The following is an 11,190-nucleotide window of genomic DNA, read 5'->3' as shown; positions in this document are numbered from 1 at the left end:
AAAGTTGTCCAAATCATGTTTCTTCCATCTTAAAAATGTTAGGAAATTAAGGCGTTTTCTAAATAAACAGGATTCTGAGAAATTAATTCATGCATTTATTTCTAGTAGGATTGACTACTGCAATGTGGTGTTCACTGGATGTTCAAACTGTTCTATAGCCTCCAGTTAATCCAAAATGCTGCTGCAAGAATTATTACAAGAACAAGAAAGTACGAACACATAACTCCAGTTCTTAAATCCTTACACTGGCTCCCGGTTAAGTTTAGGGCTGATTTCAAAATCCTCCTTTTAACATATAAAGCATTAAATGGCCAAGGTCCGGCTTAATTGTCTGAACTTATCATGACTTACAAACCTGAGTGCACATTAAGATCTCAAGATGCCAGTCTGTTTATGATTCCAAGAATTAATAAAATAACGGTGGGAGGTCGAGGTTTTAGTTACAGGGCCCCTAAACTGTGGAATGGTCTGTCTGCTACTATAAGAGGTGCCCCTTCGGTCTCAGATTTTAAATTGTGGCTGAAGGCTCACTACTTCAGTTTAGCATATCCTGACTAGAGCTGCTGATTAACTGTACAGACTGCATCTCTGTTGTTAGTCATTAGCACTAAAACATAAGTAACATGATAGTTATAATTGGATACTAACCCTCACCTATTCTGTTTCTCTTCTTGGTACTCAAATGTGGCACTTGGTGCCACGGCCCACCTGCCAAGTTGTTTTTCCTGCCTAAGGTAAAGTCATCCCTGATGGTGGATCGCAGGAATCGTGGGAAAGAGGGGTCCTTTCATCGGATTAGTGCTATTTCAGCTGTGGAATGGACAAATGGGGGAGGCAGCTTGATGAATGAGGTCTCCAGGACTCTAAACAAATCCAAATCATATTATGTGATATCATCTACTGTTAAATTCTACTCCATACTTCTCTAAAATTATTTTTATACTGTATTAATTATTTGTTCTATTCTGTGTATTGTATTGTAGCCATTCTTTTTGACATCCACTGCACACCCAACCTACCTGGAAAGGGGTCTCTTTTTGAACTGCCTTTCCCAAGGTTTCTGCCATTTTTTTCCCTGCAAGGGTTTTTTTGGGAGTTTTTTCTTGTCTTCTTAGAGAGTGTCAAGGCTGGGGGCTGTCAAGAGGCAGGGCCTGTTAAAGCCCATTGCGGCACTTCTTGTGTGATTTTGGGCTATACAAAAAATAAATTGTATTGTATTGTAATCTATGAGAAACTTTAAAAGTGATATATATTAAATGCAAAACAAAACTTGTTATTTACTCATTTTTATGAAGGATACACAAGCCAGGATACTGTAGTTAATGATATGCTATAAACCCTTTTTGATGAAAATGAGACAAAAATTAAGATAAATGGGTGAAGGAGTAAGACTTATACAACAGAGTTCAGGGATGCAGGTTCTGATGGTAAAAACAAACACAGAAGAGTGATTCATAAAGACTCCTGCCTCTTGAATGTGTAAAATCAGGAAAAATATTCTTAAAAAAATGTGAGGCATGATAGTAAAAGAAAAAAAAAACACTATATACCACAAACACCAAAAGTATAGGACAGCTGGAAAGCTTTTTTTTTTTTATAGTCACAAGAATATGAGCATGAAACAATTTCTGTTTTATAATGTGAAGGGTGCCTGGGGGACACATGTGACAGGTCTTTTACATGAGAACTGACAACCCAAAATGAACTGGATATACTTAAATTCACTAGAAACAAAAAGAAATAAATTGTTTTGTTCTTCCTAAGTCAGTTTAACAAAACATACAATAGTTACAGATGTTACAAATGTATTGAAGGACACTGAAAAATGACCTTGATAGTAAGAATAGTTTGATGCTGTTACAATAACTATTTGTTCTGGAATGCAACATACAGTTCAGATAATAATATTAATTTTATTTAATTCAGTCAATCAGATTATTTAAATCACAGGCTGAATAAATTAAAATATGCAAAAATTTATTAACTCCTTAAAACAAAATTTTGATTGGAACATTTAACTATAAAATAAATTAACCAAGAATTAATAAAAACATATACAAAATTCAATTAACATTGAAATGGACATCAGGTATCCAGAGTACAAACAACATGTGCGTATTCTGTTGCCCAGTTCAAATGCAAAATAAACTGAAAAGTTCTAAAAAATCATACAACACATAATTTAAGATTAAGCATATCTTGGAACTCGTATGCACTGTATCAATAATATTATTGCTGTTGTTAAACTGAAGAAAAAAAATAACACAAACTGCTAAGCAATCTCTTATTTTTTTTAGCAAAATATGTGTAAATCTAGAGATATGCTAGTTGGAGTACATCAGTGAATTTCACTGCATATTCCCAAGTACAACTTCAAGATTTAAAGAAGCATCAGGATTAACTGAGAAACAACTGCCTACTGCTTTACTTAAAATATATTTTGTATTATCAAAAAATACAATTTATGCAATTAATAACTAAATCCATGCTTCTCAGTAGGTTTTCCTGTGGATGTGTTTTTTTTACCAGTTTTCTTTTACTTTTGTGTAGGGTGTATAATTAAAATGACGTGAAAAAACTTAATGAATGAACATATAAGAAGCACAAAACTACGCATTTAATTTCATAAGGTGGCAGGTTGTCACTGATGTGTAAAAGAAACTATATATGAGTGTGACTTCAGTGTTTCCTTTATATTGTTCTTTTGGATGTTCTCTTAATTTTATATATTTACATAACAAACAACAAGGAAATCAAACTGGAAATGGTAGCTTGGTATCTAGAGGAATGTATTTAAGTAAATAAAAACCTTAGATTGTTACATCAAGTGTGCTTTATTTGTCTCACAGGTATCCTGCTTAATAAAGCACCATTTAATATCGGTATACGCATATATATGATATATACACATATACTTGTACACACCCACTCACTCATACCACCCGTGCTCTCACGCATTCATACACTATCAAGCCACATTTAGAAAGGATTCTTAACAGAATCAAGTTTCTTGTGGTTATTTAATATACAAGTAAACGTATTGTGGATAATAAGAACCACAGAAATATGAGGCACTCAGCCTCTTTTGTAAAGTACAAAACTGGCACAGAGGACACCATATTATACACAGTAAAAATGCAATTAATTTAAAGTACATACAGACAGGGAGAAGTGTAAAATTCTGTAAACCTTCTCCCACTGCGGCAACCTTTCAACAAAGAATCACTTCAAATAACTTTGAATGAAAAGAATGAAAAAGCACTATACTTTGAATTTTTAGAAAATGTGCGAAAGCTGCAACTTTCTTTATCATTCACATTATACTTTTATTTATATATATATATATATATATATATATATATATATATATATATATATATATATATACATACACACACACACACACAGACATGCTGTATATATAGTTGATTTCATATGTAATTGGATTCGATATTTTTTTCCAGAAATCTTCAGCCATATTCATCTATTGCCATTCAAGCAGAAAAGATAATTTGACAAAAACTAAAGCATGGAGCAGTTGATGAGACAGCCAGAAATAAACAGAAGGTATACAAAAACAGCATTTTAAAAAGAATTAAAAGCATACATGCCCAGGAGCACTGTCAAGAAGCAGTGCGGTTTCCTTTCCCAGACAATTTGGAGACCACACCTATTGTTGATTCAAGAGTCCTACACAAAGTGTCCAAAATGTCATTTTTCTGCATGAAGGAAAACAGTCCTCTGGAATGAACACAGCTAGCTGTTATACTGATCTCTGGATCTTGTAAAGTCAAAATTGAATTATCACAGCCTTTCAAGTCTGGCATGTCAGTCAGTCCAGCAAAAACTGAAATAGATGTAAATTGTGGGTCTTCTTCAGTGACATCTGATGTCTTTGAACTTTGCACCTCCTCTTCCTCCTTAATGAGTTTATCTTCTTTTTTACTTTCTGCACTATGCTCCTCAGAGGTTTTGGGGCAAAACAATGTCTCCTCTGAAACAGAAGATGACAACTCCATTTTATCATCTTTAACAGAAATGTTTTCAGGAGTTGGTGGATCTTGTTCTGTCCCTGGATCTATAACGGAGGAGTCTCTTGTTTCAGTGTCAGAAGTACTAGTTGGAGTCAGAGCTTCTCTTGGTTCAGACTTCATTTCACTGGGACAACTTTCAAGGGTGTGATCTTCTTCGCTGCTTACTCGTCTCCTTTTCACTGGTGTAGCACCTTCTTCATCTAAGAAAAACACAAAACTAATTACAACAGAAAAACCTGCATGCATGATAATGAAGTTCTTCTTCTACTGAGTAGGCAAGTATTATTTGTGTGTTTCTTTCAAATTGAGAGATACAGGTAGATCTCAATAGATTAGAATATCATCAAAAAGTTATTTATTTTAGTAATTCAGTTCAAAAAGTGAAACTTAAATAGATTCATTACACACAGAGTGATATATTTCAAGCGTTTATTTCTTTTCATTTCACTGATTATGGCTTATAGCTAATGAAAACCCAAAATTCAGTATCTCAGAAAATTAGAATGTTGTGAAAAAATTCTTCAATATTGTAGACTCATGGTGTCACACTCCACTCAGCTAATTAACCCAAAACACCTGCAAAGGTATCCTGAGCCTTTAAATGGTCTCTCAGTCTGGTTCAGCAGGCCACACAATCATGGGGAAGACTGCTGACTCATTGCTAAAGAAGCTAGCTGTTTGCTGAATGCCGTATCCAAGCATATTAATGGAAAGTTGAGTGGAAGGAAAAAATGTGGCAGAAAAATGTGCATAAGCAACAGGGATAACCGCTGCATTGAGAGGATTGTGAATCACAGCCCACTGAAGAATTTGGGGGAGATTCACAAGGAGTGGTTTGTGGCTGGAGTCGGTGCTTCAAGAGCCACCACACACAGACGTATTTTGGACATGGGCTACAACTGTTGCATTCCTTGTGTCAAGCCACTCTTGAACCACAGACAATGTTAGAATCAAATATCTGGTCTAAAGAGAAAATGGACTGGACTGTTGCTCAAAAGTCCTCTTTTCAGGTGAAAGCAAATTTTGCATTTCATTTGGAAATTAAGGTCCCAGAGTATGGAGGAAGAGTGGAGAGGCACATACATAATCCAAGTTGCTTGAGGTCCACTGTGAAGTTTCCACAGTTAGTGATGATTTGGGGAGCCATGTTATCTGCTGGTGTTGGTCCACTGTGCTTTATCAAGTCCAAAGTCAGCACAGCCATCTACCAGGAAATTTTAAAGCACTTTGCACCTGCCCACACTGCCAAAAGTACCAATACCTGGTTTAATGATGATGGTATCACTGTGCTTGATTGACCAGCAAACTCACCTGACCTAAACTATATTGTCAAGAAGAAGATGAAAGGCACCAGACCCAACAATGCAAACAAGTTGAAGGTCGCTATCAAAGCATCCTGAGCTTCCATAACATCTCAGCAGTGCCCCAGGCTGATCGCCTCCATGCCACGTCGCATTGATGCAGTAATTCATGCAAAAAGAGCCCAGATGAAGTATTGAGTGCATACATGGACATTCTTTTCAGTAGACAAACATTTCTGTATTAAAAAAAATGTTATTGGTCTTATGTAATATTATAATTTTCTGAGATACTGAATTTTGGGTTTTCAATATCTGTAGGCCATAATCAGCAAAATAAAAAGAAATAAATGCTTGAAATGTATCCTTCTGTTTGTAGTGAATCTACATAATAAATGAGTTTCACTTTTTGAATTGAATATACTGAAATAAATTAACTTTTCAATGATATTCTAATTTATTCAGATGCACCTGTACCACTTCTGAGTTAGCATGGAAAACTTAAGACTAATTGGACTTATTAGAAAAAAATGACAGAAATCCAGCCTTTAACTGAAGTAAATTTATTCTGGGAATAAATAATATTTCCCCATCAAGAAATAATTATTTTCAATAAAACCACACTTGCCACAATTACTTGCACCACTGCATTTAATACTTTGTACAACCTTGATAACATTTTGATCTTATGGTTTGAGTGAACGCTGGTGGGGCTGGTCACTGCTGCTTGCTGGTAACTAGACCGTTGATTTTAGCTATGACTGGTGATTTTGCTGATGATATTGCTGTTATTGCCGATATCTCTGCGTGGCTGTGTATGCACTTGCTTCAACCTAACCCCATTTCAAAACATACCTAGTTTGTTCTCTGGACGGCTGAGGTGCTTGTGGCCTAGCCTACAATGTGGATTGGTAGGATATGGTTTATGTTTATTTGGTTTTTCCTGTCGCTCACTATCCAACCTGCGACGGGCTTACTCCAGCACTCAGGTGCTGAGTTTCTTTGATTGCATTTCCACCAGTCTGCCTCTGCTGTCTGTGCTGCATTTCGACCCAGACATCATATTTCTCCCTCTTCGGAGATACATCCATCGTGGGTCCTGCCGGAGATTCCGAATGGACACCTCGAAAGGAATTAACTCCTTCTGGTCCAACTCTCGGCACCCTCTACGTAACACAGATAGGGTTGCTGACCACAGTGTGTTGGCTTACCTAGCTCAGTTGGCTACCACCGTTGCCAAATGCGACAGCACCATTGTACTGAACATCCGCTCACTCACAATCAAGGGGCACCTCGTCCAGGATCTTCTCATTGACTGTAAATTTGACTTTCTCTGTTTAATCGAGACATGGCAACAACCTGAAGACTTTTCTCAACTTAATGAATCCACACCCCCGGGTTTTGTTTACATTTGTCAACCCCATGCCTCTGGCCAGGGATAATTTATCACGAGAAGTGGAAAGTCCTGCTGTTGTCTGCTCCTGCTGTTAGCTTTTTTGAATCCACTGTGTGTCAATTGTCTGGGCCTATACCAATCATCACTGCAACTTTCTACCGCTCCCCTAAATCAAACAATGATTTTTTGAACGACCTTGCTATCTTTCTTGCCCATTTATCTACAATTTCTTCAAACATAATTTTGTTGGGGGATTTTAATATACATATGGACAATATCAATATTCTTCTCACTAGAGACTTTTTATCTTGCATTGAGAGTTTTGGATACCAGTAGTATACTGATGTTCCCATCCATTGTAAAGGACATATCTTGGACATGATCTGCTGCTCAGGTGTTGTCCCTCTCGATCTTACAGTAGATGAACTCACCATAACTGATCATTATCTCCTTTCATTTAATGTTAAACTTATTTTCTATTACTAAGCTTCCCCGTCTTATATCTTTCCGTAATATTAATAATACTAACTACGATTTTCTTTCTTCTAGAATTGATTCCCACATGGACTTTTATAATTTATCCACTCTTGAAGAATTGGTCTCATAACACCGGACTCAATGGTATTCTTAATTCTCTTGCTTCAATAAAAAACAGACCTGGTTTCCTTTTCTGCACTCTGGTTTACGCCTGAACTTTGGCTTCTGAAAGCCAAGGGCAGGGAATGGCTTCATAAAAAAACAAAGAGATGCATAAAAATCATGTACTTTATTATAAGGACTGTATAACTCAAACCAGATCCAACTATTACACTGAGTTAATTTCTTGTAATAAAGGTAACACCAAGTCTTTGTTTTCATTACTTAATAATGTTACACAACCTCTAACATAAATAATTTTCGCCCTAATCTGCTCTTCATCTCCAAAATTCTTGAAAAAATAGTAGTTACCCAACTTCACTCTCACTTATCTCATAATAAATTATATGAAGAGTTCCAGTCTGGTTTTCATCCTCCCCATAGTACAGAAACAGCACTTGTTAAAATTACCAATAACCTTCTTATGGCTGCTGACTCTGGTTTAATTACTATTCTCATCCTCTTTGACCTAAGTGCGGCCTTTGATACTATTTGTCATACCACTCTCCTTAATAGATTATCTTTGATTGGCATTACCCACTCTCCACTAGATTGGTGCAGATCCTACCTCTCAGGCCGCACTTGGTTCATTCAGCTTAAAACTTTCACATCCCAACTCACCGCTATTACTTCAGGTGTGCCCCAGGGCTTTGTCCTGGGGCCTCTTCTTTTTATTATTTACCTTCTTTCCCTTGGCAATATCTTTTGTAAATATAACATGAATTTTCACTGTTATGCTGATGACACCCAGCTCTACCTTGCTAGTAAACCCACCTCTTCTTTTCTTCAAATTTTCTTAAATTATACAGTGAAAACTGAGGTTCTCCTCATTGGTACAAAATAATCATTATTCAAAGCAGATAATCTTTCACTTGTTATTGATACTCCTTTGTTTTCCCTTCACCTCAAGTCAAGAGTCTGGGTGTCATCCTTGATAGTACTCTGTCTTTCCAATCTCGCATTAATAACATCACTCAGTCTGCTTACTTCCACCTAAGTAATATTAATCGAATCCACCCCTCTCCACTCCCTATACCACTGTCATAGTTATTCACAGTCTTGTTACTTCTCGTCTGGACTATTGCAATTCACTCCTCTTTGGTCTCTCCACAAAAATCTCTCCATAGGCTTCAGCTGGTCCAAAATTCTGCTGCTCGCATCATTACTCAAACCCTATCTATACACCATATTACTCTGGTCTTGCATCAGCTTCATTGGCTCCCAATTAAGTTTTGAATTGATTTTAAACGTCTGCTGTTAACATTTAAGGCCATTCATAATCTCGCCCCTCCATATCTGTCCGATCTTCTTCATGTTGCCATTCCCTCCCGTAACCTTAGATCCTCCTCCTCCATCCACCTGACCATCCCTCTCGCTCATCTAACCACCATTGGGAGCACAGCATTCAGCCCTTCTGCTCCCAAGCTCTGGAACTCACTAACTACTGAGTGCATTGATATTTCAGTTCTGATATTAACTGTAGTTTAAATTATTTTATTTTATAAAATTAATTTTTATTTTGTTCTAGTTTTCAGTGGAGTCATCAATTTTTATTTTTATTTAGTTCTGTGTTTAAAATTTTAGTTTTTATTTTATTTAGTTATGGCTTTTTTACATAATATTTGTACAATTTTCATTTTTTTTTCTGTTGCAAAGCCACAAATGCTGGCCTACACATATTTCAATGCAAGTTTTGTTTCAGTCAATAAAATACACTCACAGGTCATAATGCCATTAAACACAGCTTGACTATCAATGATCAAACAGATTAAGTGGCCTAATGAGTATAGTCAGCAAGATCGGTGGAGGTCAAGTTGAGGTCTGGAAGACCAAGAAAACTTTCTGAAAGAACTGCTCACTGGATTGCTAGAAAGGCAAATACCCTCCCCCACCCCGGGCCTGACTTGCAGGCAGTAGCACAGGGAACATGTTATTGGTGGAAGGAAGAATAGATTCAAATTAATATTAGCAAAGTCTGGAAGCAAACATCACACCATATATAAAAAAGTTGAAATTAAAAACAGAATGGGTCCTACAACATGATAATGATCCGCAAACACAACTCAAAATGTGCAATGGAATACCTCAAGAGGCTTAAGCTGATAGTTTTTGTCATGGCCCTTACAGTTCCCCGACCTAAACATCCATTGAAAATCTGTGGATAGATCTCAAACGAGCAGTGAATGCAAGATGCCCCAAGAATCTTGCAGAATTAGAAGCCTTTTGTAACGGTGAAGGGGTGAAAATAACCCCAAGTAAGAACTGAAAGACTCTTAGCTGGCTACAAAAAAGCATTTACAAGCCATGATACTTGCCAAACGAGGTGTTACTAATTACTAACCATGTTGGGTGCCCAAGCGTTTGCATGCCACTGTATGCTCATCCACATTTGGGGCAATAATCTTTATGTGAGTGATGATTAGTATGAATAAAGCTTGCCTTAACATCACCTCACGTGGTGTTGTGGGGTAATATAAAAATCTGAAAATGATCTCAATTGATGTAAAGCATTGCAAAGTTTGCTGCAAAAATAGAGAAATAATTTGGTTGTTAAATAGCTGTATCGTACATGTAATGCTACCAACACTTTCATTTTGCCTGACAGTGCACAGCTTCTCTGCATAGGTGGAGTAATCATGTATTGCAGTGGTGCCCAACTCCTGTCCTGGAGGGCTGCAGGTTTTCATTCTAATCCTTTTCTTAATTAATGATCTGTTTTTGCTGCTAATTAACTTCTTTTGAATTAATTTTAATTGACTTGGTTTTTAAGAAATGTTTCCGTGAATTGCTTCATTTCTTTCCTTAAATGACAAAGGGATGATGAAAGAACATACAGAGATAGGTGGAACGGCTGTCCGCATGGTGTGAAGACAACAATCTATCTCTCAATGTCGACAAGACAAAAGAGATAATCGTGGACTTCAGAAAATCACGTCCTGCCCACATCCCACTCAGCATCAACGGTTTAGATGTGGAGACTGTTAGGAGTACCAAGTTCCTCGGTGTGCACATAACTGAGGAACTTACGTGGACACATAACACCTCATCACTAATCAAGAAAGCCCAGCAGAGGCTACACTTCCTGAGGCGGCTGAAGTGAGCACGTCTTCCCCCTTCCATCCTCACCATATTCTACAGAGGCACCATTGAGAGTGTTCTGACCAGCTGTATCACTGTCTGGTATGGCAAAGGATAGTGAAGACAGCAGAGAACATTATTGGGGTTCCTCTCCCTTCACTACAGGGCACATTTTACAAACGCAGTGTCCGCAAGGCCTGCAGCATTGTGCAGGACCCCTTACACCACTCACATGGACTTTTCACACTTCTGCTATCCAAGAGAAGATACTGCAGCATCAAAGCCAGATCTGCCAGGTTGCAGGAGAGTTTTTACCCCCAAGCTGTTAGACTCCTTAAAACCAGGCTGCCCCCTGGGACCTTCCACATGGCCTCAACCACCTCTAAAAACAGAATTTTTATACATGTGAGCCACTGTCCTGCAAAGATGAGTGTGCAGGTAGAAAAGAACTGAAAATCTCCTACCGACCTTTAAGTATTTTGACCCTCGTTATCCTTCTGCTGTGAAACATTCTGACCTGTCATTGTTTACACATGTCTTAAACAACTATTATCATACACTGATAATTTCTGCATTATCTACAGTGTATCCGGAAAGTATTCACAGTGCATCACTTTTTCCACATTTTGTTATGTTACAGCCTTATTCCAAAATGGATTAAATTCATTTTTTTCCTCAGAATTCTACACACAACACCCCATAATGACAACGTGAAAAAAGTTTACTTGAGGTTTTTGCAAATTTATTA

General features: G+C 37.3%; 1 protein-coding gene across 1 annotated transcript in view; it reads right to left on the bottom strand.

Moving 5' to 3' along the window:
* Window positions 1-2,516: 2,516 nt before the first annotated feature.
* Window positions 2,517-11,190, bottom strand: part of usp34 (ubiquitin specific peptidase 34) — a 723,586-nt gene continuing 714,912 nt past the window's right edge. The window contains 1 exon segment of the mRNA XM_051919324.1: window positions 2,517-4,234. Coding sequence (XP_051775284.1) covers window positions 3,624-4,234 — 611 coding nt within the window. The 3' untranslated portion in view covers window positions 2,517-3,623.

The sequence above is a fragment of the Erpetoichthys calabaricus genome, chromosome 15 (genome assembly GCF_900747795.2).
Source record: "Erpetoichthys calabaricus chromosome 15, fErpCal1.3, whole genome shotgun sequence".
In the NCBI taxonomy this organism is placed as follows: domain Eukaryota; kingdom Metazoa; phylum Chordata; class Cladistia; order Polypteriformes; family Polypteridae; genus Erpetoichthys; species Erpetoichthys calabaricus.
This window is presented reverse-complemented; position numbering and strand designations above follow the sequence as displayed.